At 46.5% G+C, this 26,761-nt stretch overlaps 1 protein-coding gene across 2 annotated transcripts in view; it reads left to right on the top strand.

Annotated features, from left to right (window-relative positions):
• Nucleotides 1-255: 255 nt before the first annotated feature.
• EEA1 (early endosome antigen 1) overlaps nucleotides 256-26,761 on the top strand; it is a 179,039-nt gene continuing 152,533 nt past the window's right edge. For both annotated transcript variants that reach the window (XM_088454453.1, XM_088454458.1), the window contains exon 1: nucleotides 256-506. In XM_088454453.1, coding sequence (XP_088310579.1) covers nucleotides 483-506 — 24 coding nt within the window. In that variant the 5' untranslated portion in view covers nucleotides 256-482. The remainder of the gene's footprint in view (nucleotides 507-26,761) is intronic.

Below are 26,761 nucleotides of genomic sequence, written 5' to 3'. Positions count from 1 at the left end.
AAGTACATTTTTCAAGGTCCATTTCAAATAAGATATATGTCACACAGACGAATGTGCCCCTGAATCCTGCTGTCTCAGAAGTACTCATTATACTCCAGGCGCAGACATTTTCAATATAGTCCTTTTAATAATGTTATTGATAAAACACTGCATAATTATTGTTGCATGATGCTTGTGGATAGGTGGGAATATAGACTTTGACGTTCACATCAGCAGTAATAATATGGGAGGTCTGTGCTAGGTGGCACCAGAGGGCCCAGGCTCCGGCTCTGATAGAGAAGCTGCTCTGGAGTGTAAACATTGTCGTTGGTTTGAATGATCGAGAAGAAAAGACATTATTACTCCCTCTCCCTATGCCGGTCTGAGCTGCGGCCCTTGCCTGTGCTAAGCAGTAGAAGAGCGAAGGCCGAGGCCTGTGTCCCAGCCGCCCCCAGCAGCAGCCTCCGTCCCCGCAGTGCGCACGCAGAGGTCCGGCCACAGACATGTTCCGGAGGATCCTGCAGCTGGTGAGAGGCCTGCAGCACACACATGATGAATGACTCTGGCTAGTGCTGAGTGCAGTGGGCCCGACCTGGGTGTGTGTGAGCACGGGCAGTGTGCCCGGTGTTATAGGGTGTGTATAGACGCCCGCTCCGGGTGTGTAGTAAGTGGATGTGCTGGGGCTTCTCCTGCCAATTTGTATTAGGGTCACATGATGATTTGCAGGGCCTGCTGGCAGCCCTAGCCTCATGACAGCTACATAATGTGTGCAGGAAGTGTAGGCCCCGCCAGCAGTCTCTACTGAGTAATGTGTATGAATTGGATTCATTCTTTCATTATCCTTGTTTGGGGCCTGCTGGCTGGAAACTCTTTATTGCTGAGTTGTATAGTGTTCGGTATCAGATCTTATTTATTTTATCTCTTTGGTAACAGACTGAGCTCCAGAGTATTTTTAAGACCCCTTTACAGTAAATCGGTAGGTTATTAGAAGTCTCTGGCAGTTTCCCAAACTAGGTACCGTGGCACCCTGGGGTGCCTCAGGGCACTGCAGGGGTGCCTCAGGTTGTTGATCTAGTACCAAATAATTATTTTTAGTCAGTGTGATAGGCAAAACCATTGCTAATGGTTGCCAATCAAGAACATAACCAAAAGGTTACATATAAGCATAATTTGCTTCATTTAATATTTGCTGAATTTCTCAATAAGAAACTTTTGGCCCAGTGGTGCCATGGAAAAAATGTTGATACTCTAGGGCACTGTGATTCCAAAGAGTTTGGGAACCACTGCCCTATGGCATTCATATGTTTTATACTGACTATTGATCTCTGTGGTGACTTAAATCCATATAATTGAAAGACGGGCATCTGTTATTCCTTGTAATACAAATTTTCCTTATGAACAGTGTCTATCAGAGATTTAATTTTAATCATTTTAATCCAGTATTAGCAGGGATTTGTTTGTATTAAAATAATTTATATTTTATGTCAGGTGACAGCAAATATCAGCTATGAATAAAGAAATGTTACTGTACAGCCTGATACTCTAATACTGTGTCATAATATTGGATGCAGATCTCGATTGTGTGTTGACATTTGCATTAGCGTTAGGAATAAATTCACAGTAAACGGTCGACATTTCATGTTGACATGGTCCATGACGACATTATGAACTTGCTGAGATTTTGAATGGAGACATAACATGCCTAACTTGGCCATATGTATTTCTCTATCTACTCAAATGCCAATCCAACAGTGTCCATAGACTATTCTATTGTGATAAGGACATTTTACCTTGCAGTTTTATTCTATGATGTTGTGACTGTAATACTGTTTTTTAGAAATAAACCATAGTTATAATTAAAGCACAGTTGCTGCTCATGGACATGAAGGCATCTAAACCTATCACAATTGTTTTGCCTCGCACCCCATAGAGGAGCACAGGAAAATTTGCGTTTACATGGGTACCGTATCTAACTGATATGTGAACCATGGTGCTCGGTGGCACATTGCTAGTAATTGAGTTGCCCCTTTAATCTTCAAAGGACATATGTTTTTTTTAGTTGCCACAGCATACTTTTAAAAGCACATGGGCAGATGTGATAAACTATCAGCGAATCACTTAACTGTCATTTTTCAAACACAGCCTGTAACATTACAGGAGCTGAGTGGCTGGTACTTTATCACTCTCCAGAGCTTAGTACATTTCCCCCTGTCTTAAAATTTCAGTAACAAGTTTTGAGATTGGCATTATCCACGTATTTTTACTTTTATATCTGGGACAAGCAACCTGATACATTTCCGCTACCCGTTAAACTTCAAAACGGCACACAATACCCAAATCTCAGTGATGAGTTAAAACAATACGTTTAAGCAAATCAAGAGATACCTACCTGTAATAACATGTCGGCAAACATGTTAAACAAGTATTACAAACAAATATGACATTAAAGAGCAATGAGCTGGTGTCTGCAGGTAACACAGTGGGCCAGTGATTTATGATTGTAATTACACCTAATCCTACAAAATGAGTTCTATAATCTACTGCTCCACACTGTGTGAGGTCACACTGAACTCATTAGAGCCAGGGCTCTACCATTAGGCAGCAGCCTAGGGCGCCACGATCTAGGGGTGCAACTGAGTCTGCCCATCACAAAATTAACTTGGACTTAATGCTGACAGCAACTGTGGAACTTATAAGACCCGGCAACACACTTTCACCTGATGGACTGGGAAGTGTATATTGGTGGTTCGGTTGTAGGCTAAAGTTTAGCCTAGGGTGCTGAGAAACTCTGCACTGGCCCTGATTGGAGCTACTAACCTCTGCTAGTTAAGAACACTTCCCTTGTGGTGTGGATACCCTTCAGCAGTGTTCTCCCTGGCGGTTAGCCCAGGCAAAATTCACTTGCCATCCGCCACTGTGGCGTGGCCGAAAAGTTGTGCTGCGCTGATGTTTCATACAGAAACATCATTGCAGCTGATTTATTGGCTACATCTCAGTGTCAGGCAGTGTCTGACTTTGCACTGTTGCAGATGCCTCTGTCCAGTCAGCAAAATCTGGGCTATAAAAAAGTATTTGTCCAGCCAGCAAGTAGGCAGTATCTGGGCTGCAAAAAAATCTTTCAAGCCAGCAAATGGGATGGTATCTTTCAGGATTTCAACATTTCTTGATGCCACCCACCTGGCGAAAGTTTCTGGGGAGAACACTGCTTCAGTGATCTGCCTCCATAGTCACCACATAGTAGTTGCTTCTACCAAGGAAAATGGCAAGGAGATGAGGGCATTGTCAGCATTAGCAGTGAGAACTGGGCGGCAGATTAACATTCTGGATGAAAATAGTGAACTCAAGTGCTTATTAAACACAGCTGACCTCTTTTACGAGCAGGGTTCACCTTAGCTGTGTGAATAGCTTGGGGAGGATGGGTTTACCAGGACTGTAGACAGTATGACCTAACATAAGACTGCTAATGCTGCAGGCCCAGCAAGTGAATTCCTAGATCAGTAAAGGGAGGTTCTGCGGGAGAACCCAACAGTGGGTACAAGCAAATGGGGTGGTGAGGTGGGTTGTTGGGAACATAACTAGCAGGCGTTGTAAAAATAATCACGATTTAAAAAAAAAATATATTATTTAGAAAATATACAACATATGCACAAATGCTCTGTCATAAGAATTGAACACAATATTATTATTATTTGTTCTACCAAATAGGCAGAACTGATTCATTATGTTTGATCTCTTGAATGATGCAGTGTATAGTTTCAGGGCTGGGTATCCTGACATGCCTGTTAATGAGCTTGTCTGTGTTCTCAGCATGTTACTTGTCCTGATTGTTAATCACATTCTCCCCATGGAATATATTGGACAGCACATCCATTTCCCTTCTCAGTATTGCTGTCCCTGTTACTTTGTTTCCAATTTGTTCCAAGTTTTTGACACTCTTACGTGTTTCGCATATCAAACAGTTAATTCTAGAAGACACTTGAATTGTTCTGAATCAGTCATTTAATCCTTCCTTTAAATCAGGGATGGGGAACCTCAGGCTCAGGGGCCGTATAAGGCCCGTGGAATCATTTGGTCTGACCCTCTGAGCTCTTTTCTGATAGCCTCATCTGGCTAGCAGAGGGCCTAGATTGGCACCCTGCTGCCAGAATCTATGCAGCAAGTGCCACCTGGGGCGTCCTTAGGACTCTTCAGATGGTCACACTGCTGCCCTTACAGCTCCCCAGAGCATCCTCAGGATGCTCCAGGCATTGCTGTAATCACCGGCGGTAGTGGTCCCGCCCCTGTGTGATGTCACACGGAGGGTCGTGGCCTGCATCGGGCCCGCGAATACGGTTGTATATATCAAACTGGCCCTCGGCAGAAAAAAGGTTCCCCACCTCTGCTTTAAATCAATGTAGTTGATTATATAATATAATAATGCAAATGTACATATCATACACCATATTATTGTGACATGTACCTGTTCTCTTTTTGTCACGTAACTGCAGAAAAACATGTCTTTCTGTCCAGAGTAACTCATGGCAATATGTTTTATTAATTGTGTATAGAAATTTAAAATGAAAGTAAATCTTTCCTGGAAACTATCTTGACCCTTTTTTTAGAAATGGGAATTCTGCTTTGTGAAATAGATTTAATTACGGATATCAGTCTGTCTCCTGTTCCCAGGATGTGTTCTGTTTGCAATGATTAGTCACCACAGTAGAAGACCACACCTGTTCATGGCCTCATTGCATTGTATGACTAACGTGGACTTTAGATAGTTCTGGATTCTTGTAGGAATATACTACAGTATTCATGACTTCATGTGCTGACTAGCTGCTGAACTCTGACCTAACCTTTAGTTTAGCAAGATATTTTATCCTATGTCTGTTGCAAAATCAAATTCCACTTGTAGGAGTATTAGATCATCAGTCTACTACTGCATGAGCCAGAAATAATAAAACAATGAGTTTAGAAAGATAAAATTTATCTCATTACTTAGAGCGCCACTAAACCTAAAACACAAATTCTTCCATAAAGAAGTGATTTATTTCTTTTACAATTTTTTTTTGACACGGAATACCTTTGGGGGCCTGTCCAAGGGGTGCAGGGTGGTTTTTGGAAGTCTGCACCCCAAAACCCCAATTCTGCGCTTTTTCTTGCCACCTATTCATAGGTGATACTTTTTCGCAGGGTCTGATTCACTGACTTTTGCTCCGGCGAATAAGTCAGACAAATTGAATACGGGGATAACTGAAATCGGCGAAAATGACATCATCGACGAAAAAGTTTCACCGAGAACGGCTTTTCGCTCCAAATTGAATATGGCCCTAAATCTAAACGAGTTCTAAACTTTGGCTTTACTTGGGATATCTCCCACTGTATTACATTTGTTAGTTCAAGCTAAACGGCTGAACTGGGAACACATACAGGGCCTGATTCAGAGCCGCTCGTAAGCGGTCGTTCGTTCGTTCCGAGCGATGTTTGCACACCTGCGCATGCGTACGGATCGTAATACTCATGCTCGAACCAGTCAGTGCGGCCGAAAATCGTTTGTTCGCTAAATAGCGAATGCCTGCTATTTTGAGTGACAGGAGGAGGCGTATGTGGGTGGTAACAGGGGAAGGTGCTTGAAAACTGGGAGTGGAGATCCGAACGCAGGCGTGCTTAAAGGTCAAAACGGGCGTTTTATGAGTGTGCATAATTAATACAGCAGCATCATTGACCACGTCACTGGGTTATTTTATAGTCAGAACTGCTCGCAAGATTGCGGTAGGAAAAACCAACCACAAGAATAGCGAGCAGTTCATACGCTGGTCGATGTACTCGATTAATCTAATAAATAGCGGACATGACGTAGGATGCGAGCGGCCAGGGGGCGTAGTTTTGAAAAAAACTACTGCAAGTTTTGTTCGCTCGTTCAGACCTAGAGGCGTGAACAGACCGCAAAGAGTGAACGGTTCATTTTCCCCCGAAAAGGGGGCGTGGTTATGAAAAGGGGGCGTGTCTATAAGACGCGTCCCCTCTTCGTGCCCGGCGCTTACGGACATGCCGGGCAGCCCCCAAGCGCTGCAGAAAGGGAGAATAGATGCCGGGCGCATGCGCCCGGCGTCTATTCTCCGGCGGTGACCGGGACACCGCATGTTTCTCCACCCGCGGGACACTGCGTCCCGCGGGTGAGAACGGCACCCGCAGGCTGTGAGGGCAGGGCGCTTTTTGCCCTCCTCCTGGAGGGCAGGGTGCTTTTTGCCCTCCAGAAGGAGGGCAGGGCGCCGCGCCCTGCTAAAACAGCCTAACAGGAACGCTACATAGACATCACCAGACGCTGGGTTTCATCCCTGGTGATGCTCTGCCAGGCCTCTACTGCAAATGTCTTCAGTTCCTGCTTGTTCTTGGGGCATTTTCCCTTCAGTTTTGTCTTCATCAAGTGAAATGCATGCTCAATCGCATTCAGGTCAGGGGATTGACTTGGCCATTGCATAACATTCCACTTTTTAGCCTTAAAAAACTATTTGGTTGCTTTTGCAGTATGCTTTGGGTCATTGTCCATCTGCACTGTGAAGCACCGTCCAATGAGTTCTGAAGCATTTGACAGAATATGAGCATATAATATTGCCCGAAACACTTCAGAATTCATTCTGCTGCTTTTGTCAGCAGTCACATCATCAATAAATACAAGGGAACCAGTTCCATTGGCAGCCATACATGCCCACGCCATGACACTACCACCACCATGCTTCACTGATGAGGTGGTATGTTTTGGATCATGAGCAGTTCCTTTCCTTCTCCATACTCTTCTCTTCCCATCTCTCTGGTACAAGTAGATCTTTGACTCATCTGTCCATAGGATGTTGTTCCAGAACTGTAATGGCTTTTTTAGATGTTGTTTGGCAAAAGTATAGGGGGTTCATTGTACCTCACATCTCCTCTATATCTGTCACATACTATAGTGTGGTTGCCCACTACACTGTGTCATATTACACATACTGCAGGGTGTTCACTGCACTGTATATATTATTATTCTTGTGGCTATGTCTGGCAGAGGAAAGAATAACAAGCAGGCTAATGCTGTTCCTCCTACTATGGTGTTTGTAAGTTCTGCTCATCGGGCTTAGCCCCAGAGGACCTCATTCAGGATGGTCTTTGTACTAATTGTTACACAGCCTCAGGCCCCTCAGCCCCGGTGTCTGCGCCTTATGGCCCATCCTGGGCTGCCTTTTCTCAGGTGCTGGCAAAGATTGCGGACCACTTAGCAGTCCCCGTGGTAGCCCCCCCTGTGGGATGGCCACAGCAAAATCCTTTGCCTCCCCCATGCGTAGACGTACTTTCTAGCTCGTAGACGTACTGTCTAGTTCCGTACAGAGTTTGACTAATACCTCTACAGTTTTTCATCAAATGCTACAAAAGGAAAAGCCTTTACCTACTAAACGTGCTGTGTTATCTTCCCAGTCCACCCAGAAAAGTTAAGGGTCGTTACTTTCCACAGCAGCAGGCATAAACCAAGGCCTCTAAGCCTAGGGCCAAACAAACCTGGGCTACTAGACGTCCACCTGCCAAGTCTGAGGACAAGCCTGAAGGGGTGGGCAATTCACCCAGTTTTGGCGTCAGACCACAACAGAGAAGAGAAGTGGTCTCCCATGGGTATGCCCTATCCTTCTTAAGGCAACCCCCCCAGCAGTTCTTTTGCACAAGACCTCCATCGGACCCAAGCAAGGCCCTGCTGCTCCAAAAAGCCATTCAGTCCTTACTGAATTCAGCAGTAATTCCGGTCTCCTCCTCACAATGAGGCAATGGCTATTATTCTACCCTATTCCTGGTTCAGAAGGCCAACGGGTCTCATCGGCCAATCCTCAACCTCAAATCTCTGAAGTGTATCAGTGTACCCAGGTTTCATATAGAAACCCTCCACTCTATTATCCTAGCTATGGAGCCTGGGGATTTTATGGTGTCTCTGGACATTCAGGACGTTTACCTACATGTACCTATAGCACCTTCTCATCAACAATATCTCCAATTTGCTCTTCAGCAGCATTACAAATTTCAGGCTCTACCGTTTGGCCTCTCAACGGCCCCTCGGGTCTTTACCAATATCATGGCAGCCTACCTTCATCGTCAAGGAATCGGACTACTCCCGTACGTAGACGACCTCTTGCTGTTGTCCAGCTCCCCAGAGATTCTTCGCCGCCATCTGCAGATAACCATTCCTACAAATGCACGGTTGGCTGATCAACTGGAAAAAGTCTTCCATGACACTCTTGGATTCTCTGGTTCGGAGAATCTTCCTAACAACAGATAAGATCTCCTACAACACAGAGTGCGCAGACTGCTCCACAGTCGCCGAGTGTCAATTCACTCTGCAATGCATTGGGATCAATGGTGTCCACCTTCGACATGGTGGAGTTTGCTCAATTTCACTCCAGGCACCTACAACACCTGATCCTCTCAAGGTGGAACGGGCTACCCCATCTACTTTGATCCGAGACAATGGGCCTCCCTTGGAGGTTCGCCTGTCCCTAGCCTAGTAGCTACAGACATTCCATTTAGACAAGGGTCGCCCATTTTGTTCTCTCCTCACCATGGACGCAAGCCTCCGAGGGTGGGGCGCAGTGACCGGCCAGCACGCCTTCCAAGTTCGCTGGACCCCAGTCGAAGCAGGGTTACCAATCAATGTCTTGGAACTTCGAGCCATCTACAGAGCTCTAACTCTGGCTCAGGACAGGCCAGTACAAGTAAAGTCCGACAACGCCACGGCAGTGGCCTACCTCAATCACCAAGGAGGCACTCGAAGGTGGGCAGCAGTGGCAGAAGTGTCCCACATTCTCACATCGACCGACTGCCATCTCCGCGATATTCATCCCAGGAGTTCTCAATTGGGAAGCAGATTTTCTCAGCTGTCACGACATGCATGCAGGAGAGTGGTCTATACCTCCAGAAGTCTTTCAGCTCCTGGTGGACAAATGGAGTCTGCCAGATGTGGCTCTCACGGCCTCAAGACACAACAACAAACTTCCAGTATATGGAACCAGGACAAGGGACCCCAAAGCAGCCTTCGTGGACGCTTTGTCAGTGAAATGGACCTTCCATTTGGCATCTCTTTCCCCAGTATCCATGCTTTCTCGAGTTCTTCGGAAGTTCAAGCAGAAGGGGGCACAGTCCTGTTGATAGCTCTGGCTTGGCCCAGACACCATTGGTACTCCGATCTTCAAAGTCTCTCCATAGACATTCCTCTTCAACTTCCTCTACGAGTAGACCTGTTGTCTCAGAGTCCAAGTCTACATCTGGACCTAACCCGTATGTCTTTAACGGCTTGGCTCTTGAAACATCCATCGTAACTGATTTTCCAGCTCTGTGGTCCAGACCATGATCAGAGCCCGTAAACTGGCCTCAGGAAGGATTTATCACAGAATATGGCATACATAATTTCCAATGGTGTGCTCCGAGAAACTATGACCCTCAAGTTTTTAAGGTGTCTAGAATTCTTGCCTTTCTTCAGGCTGGATTGGATCTAGTATACGCAGAAAATGGAGTTGCAGATGCACTATGTGATCATTACTGAGTGGATCTAGGCCTCTGCCTAGTATCTCTGAAAGTGCAGGTCCCTGCTTTGTCTATCTGGTTCCAGCGCAGACTTGCTCCTATACTAGATGTTCACACCTTCCTGCAAGGTGTTCTACGTATTCAGTCTCCCTTCGTCCCTCCTGTGACTCCATGAGTTTTGTCATTGGTTCTCCAAGAACTTCAGGAACCTCCATTCGAACCCCTGAAATCGGTGGATGGCAAGTGGCTCACTGCAAAGACTGTTTGTTCTGGCTATCACGTGCCCATAGGATATCTGATTTAGGGGAGCTTTCATGTTGCTCCCCCTTTTTAATCTTTCATCGGGACAGGGCGGTTTTTTGAACATGCCCAGGCTTCCTTCCGAAGGTGGTTTCTCATTTCCACCTAAATGAGAAAATTGTGGTTCTGGCCTTTCAATCACCAGACCTCTCGACAGGTGAGGCCTCTCTGGATGTGGTCCGTGCTCTAAAGATCTACGTGGACCGTACTACTTCCATCGGGAAATCGGACTCCCTCTTTGTCTTATATGGATTCCACAAGAAGGGATGGCCAGCTAAAAAACCAACTCTGGCCAGATGGATTTGCATGACTATCTCACAGGCTTACACGCAGTCTGGCCTTCCTGTGTCCGCTACAGTATCTGCTCATTCTACTCGCTCTGTAGGTCCCTTGTGGGCAGCCTGGCATGGCGCCTCAGCTGAACAGCTATGCAAGGCAGCCACCTGGTCTTCTGTCCACACCTTTTCATAGGTTTTATGCCTTTGATACATTTGCCTCTCAGGAGAACCCTACGCCCAAAGGAAGCATCCTATCAGCTCAGGAGCGTTCTTGCCCTTGGAGAACTGCTTTGCGACAACCCCATTGTCTCCCTGTGGAGCTCTATGGACCATGAAGAAGAAAAGGAGAGTTATGGTAAAACTTACCTTTTTGTTAACTTTCTTTCTTCAAAGTCCATAGGGTCCACGGGGAACACGTCCTGACGCACCTGGCTTCTATGGATTTCTTCTCTTGGTCACTTGTTTCCGTCTCTCTGTGAGTGTGATTCTTCAGTGTACCAGTCTTTCCTCTCTTCTCTCCTGCTCCAGCCTTGGGCATGTTAACAAAATTTGAGTTTCCCTCAGGCTGTGGACAGGGTATAGGGGGAAGGACAGGATAATTCTGGGATTGAAAAGCTTTGCTGTTGGTGTCCGGTCCTCCAGGTCCCACCTACACCCCATTGTCTCCCTGTGGATCCTATGGTCTTGGAAGAAAGAGAGTTAACAAAGGGAAGCTTACCATTTCTCTCCTTCTTTTTTTTTTTTCCCCAAGGATTGATGGCAAAAGTTACCTTTTGGTAATTTTTATTTTTTTGCATTTTAGAATGTTCTTTTTCAAGCAGCTTTGGCAATAGTATCAACATTTGACTAACAAACGTTATGTTGGGTACACAGTGGCTGACGTATCAGCAACGGCCACTATATCATGTGTGAACAGACGATATGGGCCAAATGTAATAGGGGGAGAGTTTCTGACACTTTTTAAACTTTGCAAATGTAATAGAGTCCAAAAACAAAGAGCGAACTTGCATGTTTTTTTAGACTTAAAACACTCTCACGATTTAAAATTTCATTCAGATGTTTTCCCATTTTGAAGATAAAGCTCAACCAATGTGAGAGTTTACTGCTAAACTCTCACATTTTGTTGCACAGCCGATGGCAAATATATCTGCACATTGTGTTGTGTGTATGGGCGGTCAGCCTACCGCCCATACACGTGCTTCACAGGCCCCCGGTGACTGACGTCACAATTGAGTCTGCACATGTAAATGCCCTCCCAGTTGTGATGTCAGGCACAACACTTCGGCCTGACGACAATTTGTAAGTGTGTATGCACTTACAAATCGTCAGTTGGGACGTCTGATCGTCCGGAAGGCCGAACTGTTGTTCTAATGTGTACCCAGCTTAAGTCCCACATGTACAACATTTTTAAGGAACAACATAGTTATATTAATAATTGCATTTAGAACGGGGGTTCTAGATACAGATGTGTCAATTTTATTGAAGCAATATTTATTTTTTTGGGTGATGTTACATACTGGTACTTTAAAATATGAGCCCTTTTTCATCTGTATAATCTCTAGCATTCATAGCGCTCAATTTGCTACTCACGGATGCACGTAGGGAATAGGATTTGTGAACAATTACGTTTGGCGACACTGCACAGTGATTTATGCGCATAATCATTCCCATGTGACAGGTGATGAGCATTCCCTATTCACTTCATGTGTCAGCGAGGAGTGGTTTGAGTAGTACGAATGTTAGCGATTGTTTAGCTGGATAAGTGTTCGTGACACATGGGAGATTGAATTCCTGCTTATTTCAGCTCAATGGAGCACAGCACTTACACCATTTACTAATGTTTTTGCTAGCACATAGAAGGCAGTGTAAGCTGAGTGGTGATGTATTCGTTGACCCCTGCATGGCGTTATCAGTGTGTATTAGCAGACAGTGTTTACATTGCTTCTATGTGCTGGCTAACATAGACTCTTAAGGGGTCGTTTCAGTTAAGAGCAAGAGGGGAGAAATTCTGTTGTAATGGCAAAGAAATCCCGGCAATGGCACTCCAGTTCTCCCTAATCTCGCAGATTTTAGTACGTAGCCCTATGTGAGTTTGTAAATGTAAGTGCAGCATATGGCCACACTTATTTACACTGTGAGCCAACTTGTGGCTAGTTGAATTGCTGTGTTTTAACAATGAAAACATGGCCCTCAAACTGTCCATCTATATGTCACTAACCTAAAACCACTTGTATGCATGCTACTCAGTTATCCTTGCACATCTGACTAACCTTTTTGTTAGAGCAATTTTCCAGCCATCAAATGTGATAATATTTCTAAAGGACAGTGTTAATTACAGGTAGAGTTTCAGTTTAAACTCATGCCGGGTACACACTTGAGCGCCCGACAATCTTGCCGATGTCCAGGGACACCCAGGACATCGCATGATTGTCAGTACACATTACAGCAATATAATGAATGAAGGATGGAACAATCACTTGTTCCTTCCTTCATTAATATGCACAGTGCCGCATGCGATATTGTCCAGTTGGGCGATAATGTCCGACCGGACTATAACGCATACAGGAGCGTGCAAATCGGGCTTTCACACTGAGCGATATGTCTGATTTGTTATGATTTGGCCAAATTGGACATCGCTGCACTGTGTACCCAGCACAGAAAGAAGTTTGAAATACTCTAGTTTGGAAAATGCCACCTGCAAGCTATATATTCCCAATTCCCATTCTTTCCCTAAACCATTAGACCACATGAGTCTTGTTCCCATGGCTGAGGCAATGCTTGGTTACTCCTCTCAGATTTACTGCCAGGAGAAGAAGCTTGAGCAGCCTGGTGATGCTGCCTGCTGGAGGAAGGTTATCCTGAATATATATCTCATAGGTTATACTTTAATAAAACCAAACCAAAATATGTTGTGTTGGCTGAATATATAATTACTGTACATTTCAGAGGACATTAAAATAAACCAACTTCAAAGCATCTTAAAACGTTAGGTTAATTCTGTAGATAACAATGTATTGTTTGCATACTCTACCTTACATAAGATATATAGGGGGTGATTCAGTTACTGGTGATGTATGTGATGTGCCTTTCTGGAAGGCAAATCCTGTCCATCCACATCACAAGTTTTGCCTCTCACCTCATAGAGGTGCTGCAGGAAAACTTGCGATGTCTGAAGTACTGTAATTGGCTGACATGTGCGCATATAATTGAATCGCTCCCATAAAATATTGAAAAATGTGATTATTTCCTATCATGCTGGATGTTTATATATACCATAACTCACAGCTCATCACTTGCAACACATTCAGGGGTATTCAATATGGGAGCGAAAAGTCCGTGCTGGCCTTTTCGCTCCACATCAGAGATTTTGCAGCGATAAAGTATCAGGCGCGCGCCCGCTTTATCCCCGTATTCAATATAAAAGCTACGAAAACTGGAACCTGCGAAGTGGGATCTGCGTAAAAAAATTACATTTTCCTGGAATAAATTGTAGGACTCCCCTAAAGTTGTAAAAACATGGGGGATCACTATGGGTACCCCCGTTTTAGCCTGCAAATGAAAGTCGGAGATTTAAATAGCCGCAGCAGGTGTTTTTTTCCCCGACATTGAAGAAGTGTTGCAGAAGAGCACTTGGGGTTTATTTTTTTCGTTTTTTTAAGTGGCCCCATCAAATTTGGGGTACATGAAAATGGGTACTAGCATATTTTTATGTCCCTAAAGTAAGTTTTTTAAAATTCTACAACTATACACCTGCTGCTAATAGCCTTTTCTAGAAAACACCTACTGCATACTTGGAGAATAGCCCTGAACATATTTCCCTATTGTTAAACACTTTTCTTTTTTTTCCCCTTTTTTTTTTTTTTACCCCAATTTTTAAATTCAATTTTTGGGGTGTCCCTATTTTTTTTTTTTTTTAAACTTTTTTTGAGAGTTATATTTAAAATGTAATTCCCAGGGGTGCAGGCTATTTCTTTTAAGCCTGCACCCCTAAACCCCAATTCTGCACTTTTTTTCGCCAGCTATTCAGTGGTGAAAAGTTATCCCCGTTTTTTTTCAAAGACTTTTCGAACCTGTGAAAAGTCTTTGAAATTGAATACGATATAAAACCAAAACCTGCGAAAATGACGTCATCGGTGCGAAAACATCGCAAAAACTGAGTTTTCGCTCCATATTGAATACCCCTAATTGTGTTATTTGCATTATTATCAAAGAGATGACATCTGAAATGCTTTCTGAATGATGAGTTCAGCACATTCATTATTGGAAGAGACACAAGTCATTTACAATGACAAAGAATAATGAAATTATTGAAGTAAAGCTGGCCACACACATAGCAATATTTTACACGATCTTGCCGATTACGACACATTGGAACGACAGATCGTGTAAAATATGGCCAGATCCTCAGTAAATCGTGAGTCCCCACTCATGATCACGATGCGATGCGAGTCCCCACTGGTTGCACATCGCATCTTCAGATCTGCCGTGCAGTAGGGCAGATCTGACAATCTAGGACACGATGCACTGTGACAGTCTGGATGCCGGAGAGATCTTTTGAAGATTGGACACCAAATTGTGTGGAGATCGTGTGCAAGGGAAATCGTACACATCAGCTGATCGTGTGCAGATCGCCATGTGTGTGGCCAGCTTAAGCCTTACATAGGGTGGTGTCACACCTGTGCTTTGAACACTTGGACTTCTCCAGCTAGCAAAGCGCAGGTTTGCATTGGTCGATAAGCATTTCCAGTTTTACCAGGGTCATGGCAGTTATGGCAGCCCACCTGCAGATGCAGGGGGTCCGCTTGTTACCCAATCCGGGCGACCTCCTGGTGTTACCAGAGTCTCCAGAGATACTTCAGTGCCATCTGCAACGGACAATATCTGTGTTGCTACGTTAGGGCTGACTGATACACTGGAAATGGTCCTCTCTGATTCTTCACAGAGGATGCTCCATATCCCAACATCTGCGGATCTTTGTGATTGAGGAAAAGATCTCTGCATTACAGGCAAAGGTACGCAGTTGCCTGCAGAGTCGCCGAGTGTCTATTCACTCGGCAATGTGGTTCCTGGGTTCCAGGGTGTCGCTGTTCGACATGGTGGAGAGTACCCAGTGTCACTCTAGAAAAGTTGATCCTCTCCGGATGGGATGGGTTGCCCCATAAGATAAAGTCAATAGTGCTTTCCCCTAAGGTTTGTCTCTCTCTGGCCTGGTGGCTGCGAAAAGCTTACCTAAATAAGGGGCACCCCCTTTGGCATTGCGCACCGGGTCCTTCTGACAACGGACGCCAGTATCAGTGGCTGGGAAGCAGTGACGGGTCCACACTTGTTCCAGGGCAGGTGGACACCAGTAGTTTTTGCGCTTCCCATAAACATCTGAGAACTCTGAGCAGTATTCACGGTTCTCCAGCATGCAGGACAGGTCCTCCACGGAAATACCGTGCAGGTACGGTCTGACAACGCCATCATGATGGCTTATGTAAACCACCTAGGTGGTGTCCCGAATTCTGGCTTGGGTGGAAGGCTATATCCCTGCCGTCATCGGCAGTGTTCATTCAGAAATCCTCAGATGGAAAGCAGGCTTTCCCAGCCGTCAGGACGTGCATTCAGGGAAATGTCCTCTTCATCAGGAGGTGTTCAATCTTCTGGTGCACAAGTGGAGCCTTTCAGAGATGAGACTCTTATGGTAGACGTATGTTGGTCCACTGGACCTTCTAAGTTGTGTACCTCGTCCCTCCGTTATCCCGTCCTCCAGTAATAGCAAGAAGGTGGCGCGCTCCTGCTGATAGCTCATGCGTGGGCCAAACGGCACTATTACTCAGATCTTTGGAATGTTTCAGTTAACACTCCGAAGCTGTTACCTCTACGACCAGACCTGTTGTCTCAGGATCCTGGCTGATACCCAGACCTGGGTTGTCTGTCCTTGCCGGTGTGGCGGTGGAGACTGCCCTCTTAAGGTCTAGGAGTTTTTACAGCTCTATAGTTAACAGGGCCTATGTCCATGCTAAGAGCTTGGAAGATTTTATCTGCAAAAATTTACCATCAGGTATGGCATACTTTCTTTCAGTTGTGTCGCCCTACAGGCTCTGCTCCTCGGGTATTCCGGATATCCAGAGTGTTGGCTTTCCTACAGGTGGGCTTAGATAACGGTCTTCGTCTTGCTTACCTGAAGGTGCAGATTTCTGCCCTGTTGGTTTCATCGTAGGATTGCTACTCTTCCTGATGTCCGCACCTTTGTGCAGGGTATACATTATATTCAGCATCCCTTTGTTTACTTCCCCAGTCCTTTCTGCTGGTGAGGCCTCTTTGGATGTGGTACGGGCTCTAAGAATTTAAGTTGACCGTACCAGTCCATTTAAGAAATCAGACTCTCGGTTTTGTTCTTTCTGGTTTCCATAAAATGGGTTGGCCTGCCACTGCGTTAACTTTGGCAGGATGGATTCACAGGTCTTCCTGTTCCATCCTCTTTTAAAGCTCTTCCACTAGGTCTGTGGGTCCTTCGTGGGCAGCTCGACGTGGCGCTTCAGCGGTGATTGGCAGCCACGTGGTCATCTGTCCATATTTTTGTAAGGTATTATGTTTTTTGATACCTTCGCCTCTCAGGATGCTTCCTTCGGGCGGCGGATTCTCCTTACAGCACAGGAGCGTCCCCACCCTTAAAGGATACTGCTTTGGGACATCCCCAAGGTATCCTGTGGATACCCTATGGACCCTGCAGTAGAAAATATGAGATATGGTAAGAACTTACCCTTGTTATCTCTATTTCTACGAAGTCCATAGGGTTCCACAGGACTCCCGCCCTGTCGCACCTGTGCTGCAGATGGGCTTTGATCTGGTCACCGGTTTCTCCGTCTGCTTCTGGTGAGAATGTGATTCTTGTGTGTTCCAGACTTTCTTCTCTCTTTTTTGCTCCTGCTCCGGCCTATGGCTTGTTACGAAACTGAGTGGCCTGAGGCTCGGGGGCGGGGTATAGGAGAGGGACCCCAGTGCATCCTGGGAGGCTGAAAATTTAACTCTGTGGTGCCTGGATGTCTGCCGCCATCGCCTATACCCAAGGTATCCTGTGGAACCCTATGGACTTCGTAGAAATAGAGCTAACAAGGGTAAGTTCTTACCATATCTCATATTTTCTAAAACTGAACCCGGACATTTTGTTAGCAGGCAACTAAATATTACCCTATAATTCATTTAGTTTTGTTTTAAATTAAATAAAATAAACAAAACATTTCTAAATTCATTTTATAAACTTTTTGGTTTATTCTATAACCGTAATAATGAAGTGTAGTGATTCATTAAGAAAATATCCTTACCAGGGCTAGAAACACTGGCTCTGTCTGTCTTTCAGATTAGAAATAGAGCAATGAGTGGGAAAGTGCTTAGTGCCAATCTCGCTGTATAATAATGACATTGTCGAGACTGAGAACTTGTGCTCACTTCTCTGCACAGACAGATGCGCGGCAGATAATTTGATTGGCCGTCTGTCACATGCATGTCTGTCACGTCCCGTCCTGATGGGGCTCTCACCAGAGGACCGCATATATTGGGGGGCAACGGTCGCACCTCAGGCTGCAGGTTGTGCATGGCTGCTCCTATATTATAAGTTGTCCCGAGCAGGACCCTCTCCCCTCGCACTATTTTCCCTCTCTCACTTACATTATCATCCCCTCGCCACTACCCATATTGGCACAAAACCTTTTAGGTTCCACAGTCTGCAATACTTGTTTGGGTAAGAAGAATCCATATGCAACAATGTTTATATACATTTGCATGTTCTGCAATGTAGTGCACTGCTTTTTTATATTTGGTTTCCATTTTTACTAATTTCTTTGCAAGACACTGTGAAATCCTTGTGGCACCATATAAATAAAGGATATTAATAACATAACGAAATATTTTATCCATATTTCAATTTGCACAAATCTATACATAAATGATACAGAAAACATTGAAGCCTACAATACTTTTACCTGTACTTTCCGATGTACAACACAGAGAGAAAAACAAAATGACTCTGCTCTGCAATGTGCACAATTAATTGCCAGATTTGGTCTCTCTGGTATGATCTGCAGCACATGCAAATGTTTTTGAAAAGATATATATGCACATACACAGTGCAGGAATGAAGGGCGGCACTCCGGGTCAAGGTAACATGAGAAAAGAGCGTGTGTGTGCCCTGAAGTGTTGGAGAAGTTTTAGTGACATGCTATAGAAGAATTTTTTGCATACTTAAGACCCGGATTACCACCCATCATTCCTGCACTGTTATTCCATACACTGGGGAAGGAACCAGGAAACATTTTGAGTATATTGGAATAGAGTGACGGTCCTGCAGAGTGTGTGTGTGTGTGTGTGTGTGTGTGTGTGTGTATGTATGTATGTATATATATATATATATATATATATGTGTGTGTTATATATATATATATATATATATATATATTTCAATGATCTCGCTGAGTGACAAAATATGTGGATCCCAGGGACCCACCACTTTAATAAGGAATGGGGTCCTACCTGACCATTTCTGGGTCCCATCATAATTTATGCTTAGAGCTGCCCATATGCCTCTCAGACCTCCCCACATACCCCTAGAATGCCCATCTGATACCCCCAACAGCATCAGATATTCCCACATGCCCCTTAAATGTATGTTTAATGCCTTCATGATCTTACAGGTAATATGACTTGTCTGTACACAAAACCCATAGTGAATAAGTAGGCTTACTATATTATCCCTTTAAAACGATAGTCGTGGATTACACAGGTTCTGTGGCTGATTAAAACCAGATGAAATCCAGGCTTGAAGTCAGCCAGCCAGCCACAGAACCTGTGTATTTTATGAGTGTCCCATGGAATATGTGGAATATCCTAGAAGGCAACCATTTTTGGAGGTGGTATGTAAATATTAAAAACTACTGGGTTGTATGTACAGGAGACCACAGCAGATATTCCAGATGTCAGCTGCAATGCCCTAGTCTTCATGTTAAGGCAGGCTGGTGGCGTCTTTCAGAAAGGGACACTTCGCTCGTGGAAAAGGGGTGTGATAATATAGGAAAAGGGTGTGTGCTTGAGATGCGTCCCCTTTTCACCACTATAGGGGGTGTGCCCAGCACTCACGGAAATGCTGGGCTACCCTCAAGCTCTCCCTGCAGTGTGAATACATGCCATGCCAGTCACTGCGGCTCACGGGTAGGGATTGCTGTTTTAGCTTTTCACTGTATAGTAGGCCTTATTCATGTAATTTCACACAGTAGTGCCTTTTACACATTTATGCCACACCTTTATGCCTGGAATTTACACATTTATGCCACAGTGCCCTTTACACATTATGCCACACAGTAATGCTTGGCCTTAACACTTTATGCCACACAGCAATGTCCGATCTCTAAACATTATGCCACGTAGTAATACCCCTTACACATTAGGCCCACAGTAATGCTCAGCCTTTACACATTATGCCGCACAGTAATGCATGGCCTTTAGATGTTATGCCACACAGTACCCCAGCAGCCTCTTACCTAACTGTGTCCCTCTAGCAGCCCTCACCTGCTCCCTGGCTCCACACGCCCGAATCAGCAGGCAGCCGCACCAGCCCGGCACTCAGTGCAGCCCTTGTTTGAAAATAGCATTGCTGTCATACAAATCTGGTGCCGCGCGTGAGCCAATTGGAACTCGTGGACCTGCAGCCGCTGCTGATTGGCTCATAACCGGTGCCTACTTGAATGACACCGACGCTGTTAGTGATGCGTGCAGGACAGCTAAGCCGTGGCCCTGGAGACGTGCTGCTGCTGAGTCACCTGGAGGGAAAAGAGCAGGAGAGTATGCTGGCTAGGAATTGTAGTTCTATTTCATTGGAGCATGCTAGGACTTGTAGTCCTATATCATTTGGAGCGCATGCTGGAACTTGTAGTTCTATAGCATTCGGGGAGACCTGGGGAGTATGCTGGGGCCTGTAACACCACGGTAGATACTGTGAGCCGTGAGGTTATGCTGAGCCTTGTGGTTCCATAACAGCTGGAGGCTGCTACCCACAGATAGGGCCCCGCCAACCAACGTACCTCCTCAGCCGTGGTGGAATCAGATACATGTCTGCCGCCAGTAGTACTGTTAGAGTCCAGAGGCCAGGTGTTAACTTCCTGGTCACAAGAGGAATGACAGCGGACATTTCCTCGGAGACCATATCACCAGGTGGGCCTGCGCATAGCAGCTGCGGGAATGGAGACAGAGGAGCGAACTACAGTTGGCTCTCTAGTGTCGGACCGGGCTGTGAGGACACAGTGACGCCGACCAGCTGCAGGAGAGATGGCGGCGCTGTCCCCAGAGACGCGCTGTGCTGCCGCTAATCCCTGACAGCCCGACAGGGATTGGCCACGGCACATCGTGTCCCCGGGAACCCAGCTTTTTTTTCTTTTTTTTTTAAAGTGAGTCCCTGGCCCTTAATGTCGGGTATTTGCGATCACTGATATTTGGTGTGTGTCCGGCACTCCCTGATACCAACAGTAACTTTACTCCATTGCCAGCACTGGCATGTCAGTATAGAGGCGCTGTAATATAAGAGCAGAGAGTATGTGCGGCACTCGGGGGCTTCAATAATACACGTGGCCAAAGTCTTTCTGTGGTCAATGTTTCAATGGCAATGGTCCTGGTGAACATGCATTGCCATTGAAACGTTGACCACAGGAAGACTTTCGCCACGGGTATTATTGAAGCCTCTGAGTGCCGCACATACTCTGTATACAGTGTGTGTGTGTGTGTATGTGTGTGTGTGTATATATGTATATATATATAATATGAGACACACACGCGGCTCGACACGGGTAGCCATGGCTGCCAGATTTTGCAGTGAGGGGAGGAAGCAGATACTCATCAGCTCTGGCGGAGATTCGTGCCTATAGTATTGCGGTGTTCATATCATGCACAGGAGTGCATGTGCTGAGTGTCACCTGCTGTGCCTGTGTCTGTCGCGGCCTGCGCTGATAACTCCTCTCCATCCTGGCATGCTCTAACCCAGGGGTCTTCAAACTTGGCCCTCCAGCTGCTGTGGAACTACACATCCCAGCATGCACTGCCACCTTTTTGATATAACAGCATGCTAAAACTATGTGCAGTGCATGCTGAGATGTGTAGTTCCACAGCATCTGGAGGGCCAAGTTTGAAGACCCCTGCTCTAACCCCTGCTATCTGTCCCAGTCTACGCTGATCCTCTTGTACATCCCGGCTGCCTACTGTCTCCTATCACCAGCTGCATAAAGCTCTCCAGTAGTAGGATCTATGCGTGGCCAGGGATTGCGGAACGGCTGCAGAGGGATAGTGGTGTGACCATGAGGGGAGGGAGGGTTTGTTGTACTTTCTGGCACCATTGTTTTATGTGAAATGTGGTCCATTATTACTGGAGAGTGGAGCAGGGGAGCTGTGCAGAGCAGTGAGGGAGCCTCCATTTTACTGTATCCATTCAATTGTGAACCATTTTGAGGACTAGTATAGTGTGTATAAAGGTTGCATAAAACACAGAGCTGTGCTCCTCACTCACTCCTGCAATTTTTGGGGGGGCGTTGGTCTGGCTCCTACAATTTCATCCTGGCTCCTAGATTTTAGAAAAATTTGTCAAGCCCTGTGTATGTACAGTCAGGTGCATAAATATTGGGACATTGACAGAATTTTAATATTTTGGCCTCTATTCACCACCACAATTGCTTTGAAATGAAAAAAAAGATGTGCTTTAACTGCAGACTTTCAGATTTAATTTGAGGGTAATTACATCCAAATCAGGTGAACGGTGTAGGAATTACAACGGTTTCTATATGTGCCTCCCACTTTTTAAGGGGCCAAAAGTAATGGGACTATCAACTCAAAAGCTATTTCATGGACAGGTGTGGGCTATTCCCTCGTTATTTTATTATCAATTAAGCAGGTAAAAGGTCTGGAGTTGATTCTAGGTGTGACATTTGCATTTGGAATCAGTTGCTGTCGACTCTCAATATGAGATCCAAAGAGCTGTCACTATCAGTGAAGCAAGCCATCATTAGGCTGAAAAATCAAAACAAACCCATCAGAGAGATAGCAAAAACATTAGGTGTGGCCAAATCAACTGTTTGGAACATTCTTAAAAAGAAAGAACGCATCGGAGAGCTCAGCAACACCAAAAGACCCGGAAGACCACGGAAAACAACTGTGTTGGATGACAGAAGAATTATTTCCCTTGTGAAGAAAAACCCCTTCACAACAGTTGGCCAAATCAAGAACACTCTCCAGGAGGTAGGTGTATATGTGTCCAAGTCAACAATCAAGAGAAGACTTCACAAGAATGAATATAGAGGGTTCACCACAAGATGTAAACCATTGGTGAGCCATAAAAACAGGAAGACCAGATTAGAGTTTGCCAAACAATATCTAAAAAAGCCATTAAAGTTCTGGAACAACATCCTATGGACAGATGAGACAAAGATCAACTTGTACCAGAGTGATGGGAAGAGAAGAGTATGGAGAAAGAAAGGAACTGCTCATGATCCAAAACATACCACCTCATTAGTGAAGCATGGTGGTGGTAGTGTCATGGCGTGGGCATGTATGGCTACCAATGGAACTGGTTCCCTTGTATTTATTGATGATGTGACTGCTGACAAAAGCAGCAGAATGAATTCTGAAGTGTTTCGGGCAATATTATATGCTCATATTCAGTCAAATGCTTCAGAACTCATTGGACGGTGCTTCACAGTGCAGATGGACAATGACCCGAAGCATACTGCAAAAGCAACCAAAGAGTTTTTTAAGGCTAAAAAGTGGAATGTTATGCAATGGCCAAGTCAATCCCCTGACCTGAATCTGAGCATGCATTTCACTTGAAGACAAAACTGAAGGGAAAATGCCCCAAGAACAAGCAGGAACTGAAGACATTTGCAGTAGAGGCCTGGCAGAGCATTACCAGGGATGAAACCCAGCGTCTGGTGATGTCTATGCGTTCCAGACTTCAGGCTATAATTGCCTGCAAAGGATTTGCAACAAAGTATTAAAAAGTGAAAGTTAGATTTAGGATTGTTTAGTTTGTCCCATTACTTTTGGCCCCTTAAAAAGTGGGAGGCACATATAGAAACCATTGTAATTCCTACACTGTTCACCTGATTTGGATGTAATTACCCTCAAATTAAATCTGAAAGTCTGCATTTAAAGCACATCTTGTTTGTTTCATTTCAAAGCCATTGTGGTGAATAGAGGCCAAAATATGAAAATTCTGTCAATGTCCCAATATTTATGCCCCTGACTGTATGTATATATTTCTGCAGCAGGCTCCATAGGGTATCCACAGGGATACCTTTGGTTATAGTCTTGGCTTGGCCATCGGGCACCACAACAGTTAACTTTGTGCTCCCAGGATGCACTGGGCCCCCCTCCTATAACCCCAGGCCAAGGCACCTCAGTTTCGGTTGGTGCTCGGCCATAGATCACTGCATGGGGGCTGCTGGCAAAAACAGCCCCGTAGTTAAGAAGACTACAAGTGCGGCTAGAGGGGACAGTCCAGCGGAAGTCCCCACTACCGCACCTACACCCCTGCCAGCGCTGAGCACCGGTACTGACCGGGGGAACTCGGCGGGCTTTTCTGGGGGTCCCAGCTAGCGGGGCCCTGGGAGCTCTGGACTGTGGTCGGGTGCACAGGGGGCAGCAAGGTAAGCGCAGGGGACGTCTGCCGACGGCGCCCACTGTGGCACAGTCCAGTGTCCTCAGGGCTGGGGGCTCCCTGAGGGCGGCAGTTAGTGGAGCCAGGCACTGATCCTGCGCTACCACTAGACCACCAGGGATATGGGGCTTGAGCGTTAAGGAAGCTCTCCAGCATCCCGGGGGTTAATGGCCTGCCAGGGAGGGTGCTTTTCCTGTTTTAGACTATGGGAAAGGCCCTTCTCTCACTGCACCAGCCGCCTTTCTACTGTGGCTTGGCGCGCTGGTGCTTGGGATCCTCCCCCACGTCTCCGCCTCCAGAACGCTCGGTGGCCATCTTGGATGCGCAGCAATGCTGAGTAGGAATGTGGAGCCTGGGTCCCCTCCTACCTACCTCTCCTACAGCTAAAGGTTTGGTCAGGTAGCGCTATTCCCACTTCAGACTTAGCATCTGAGTGGTTGATGATAGCGCTATTAGTGCAGGCATTTATTTCTGCATAGTATGTGACTTTATGCTGGTGCTGTCTGTATATTTTCTTCTGTCAGCCATTTTTACTGTCCCTGTTTTCTGCTCTGTTTTACCCTAATCAGTGCCCAGTACTGTCAGGGTGGATATTAAACCTCTCAGTGGGTAGTGTTTTACTTACTGTGAGGGGTCACATACCAACATGTCTGGTAGTGAGGATTCCACACTCAGTGCTATCCCCAGTTCACTGTTCAAGTGTAACACGTGTGGGGGAGGGGGAGTTTCCGCAGGATGGTATGTGCAATCATCTGCACCTGACAATATCGGTGTTGCAGACTCACAGCTGGCTGATCAATTGGAAAAAGTCGTAACTGATGCCATCCCAGAGGATTTTCCGTCTGGGAGCACTGTTGGACTTTCAGCAGCAGAGAATCTTCTTTAGAGAGGAGAAGATCTCAGCCCTACAGACCAGGGTATGTTCCTGTCTCCAGGGTCGCTAGGTGTCCATTTACTTGGCAATGAGATTACAGGGTTCCATGGTGTCGACATTCGACTTGGTGGAATATGCCCAGTTTTGTTCAAGACCTTTACAGAAGCTGATCCTCTTCAGATGGGATGGATCACCCGGTTGGATAAAGACACAGACAAGGGTGCTTTCTCCGGAGGTGCGCTTATCCCTGACTTGGTGGTTACAGACATCTCACCTAAACAAGGGGTGCCCATTTTGGATCCCGGATTGGGTCCTTCTCATGATGGACGCCTGTCTCCGGGGCTGGGGTGCAGTGACAGGTCCACACGTTTTTAAGGACTGTGGACGTCAACGGAATCTGCCCTTCCGATCAATATATTGGAAGTTCGGGCAGTGTTCAGAGCGCTGCTCCATGCAAGACTGGTTCTGCGAGGGAAACCCGTACAAGTTCAGTCAGACAATGCCACCACGGTGACTTACATAAGCCGTCGGAACTCGAAGTCAGGCGGCTCTAAAATAGGTATCCCGCATTCTGACTTGGGCGGAAGACAATCTCCCAACCATCTCCGCAGTGTTCATTCCAGGAGTACTCCACTGGGAAGTGAACTTCCTCAGTCGACACAATGTACATCCAGGGGAGTGGTCACTTCACCAGGAGGTCTTCCAACTCCTGGTGGACAAATGGGGTCTTCCAGAGATAGACCTCATGGTCTCCAGACACAACTGCAAGCGAAGAGTGTACAGGTCCAGAACAAGAGACGCAGAGGCTCTTCTGGTAGACACTCTGTCGGTTCGGTGGACCTCTAGTTTGCGTACCTGTTTCCTCCTTTCTACTTCAGGGTCCATAGGGTATCCACAGGATACCTTGGGGTATAGGTGTGACGTCAGTCGCTGGGCACCATAGAGTTAAGCTTTTCAGCCTCCCAGGATGCACTAGGGTCCCCCTCCTATACCCCGCCCCCGAGCCAAGGCACCTCAGTTTAGTTTGGTGCCCGGCCAGAGTCGGGTGCACGTGTCGGAGTGGGGGCTAGAAGAGCCCCTGAAGCTTTCTTCAGTGCAGCTGTGGCTGCACATCTGGATGTACAGCATGGACAGTCAGTCCTGACGTCCATGCTGTCTTCCCTACACCCCCGCCGGTACCAGAACGTCGGTACCGATCCGGGGATGCTGGTGAGCATCTGGGGTCACAGCTAGCGGTGACCCCAGATGTTCCGGACCATGGCCGGATCCAAGGAGGACTAAGGTAAGCAGCGGGGTCCCGCGGTGGGTCCCCGCTGGTCACATGGTCCTAAGTCCCCAGGCAGGGGGCTCCCTGGGGACTGGCTGCAGCGTGGAGCCAGGCGACCAACCTGCGCTTTCCACTACCCCCTGGGACAGCGGACCGCAGCAGAGCGGTAGCGCTGCGGCGTCCCAGGGGTTAAATGCATGCCAGGGGAGCGCGCCTTCCCTGTCTCACAGCCGGCGCCTCCCCCGCTGCACACAGCCCTCTCTGCACGCTGCTGACTGGTCCTGTGGCAGCGCTCCTCCCCCAGGCCAGCCTCCTCTCTGCTCCTCGGCGGCCATCTTCTCCAGAACGCATGGTGAACGCTGCTGGAAGCCTGGAAGGAAGCATCGTGGTCTGGGTCCCCCCGCATACCTCTCCTCCGCTGTGGTCAGGTCTGTGTATGCAGCGCTGTGTCCTACCAGGCCCTGTGTCTGCGTAGTTGAGTGATCAGCGCTGTTAGTGCAGGAATTGATTTTCTTTGCATTGTATGTGACTGTGCTAGCGCTGCTGCCTGTAACTTTTCTCTAAACTGTCAGCTTTATTACTGTCCCTGTTCTTTCTGCTAAGCCCTTGCGGTGCGGTGCTGCAGGGTGGTCTCTCGTCTATTTAAGTTATAATTGGTGAGAGAGGTCACATACGTGGTGCCATCATGTCCGAAAGTGATTTTCTCCTCCGGCTACAGTGTACTACGTGTAAAGTACCGTTAGCAGAGGGAGAGGGTAGCGCGGAGGGCCTTTGCCGGCAGTGTTTGTCCATGGCGCGGCCTCTTACGGTTACAGCACCGGAACAGGAGCCGCCCTGGGCTTGTTTCGCTCAGGCGCTTACAGCCTTAGTGGGCCAGT

This window comes from Taudactylus pleione, unplaced genomic scaffold (genome assembly GCF_031769625.1).
Source record: "Taudactylus pleione unplaced genomic scaffold, aTauple2 ptg000040l, whole genome shotgun sequence".
In the NCBI taxonomy this organism is placed as follows: Eukaryota; Metazoa; Chordata; class Amphibia; order Anura; family Myobatrachidae; genus Taudactylus; species Taudactylus pleione.
The sequence above is the reverse complement of the archived record's forward strand: the minus strand, read 5'-3'. Positions and strand labels throughout refer to the sequence as shown.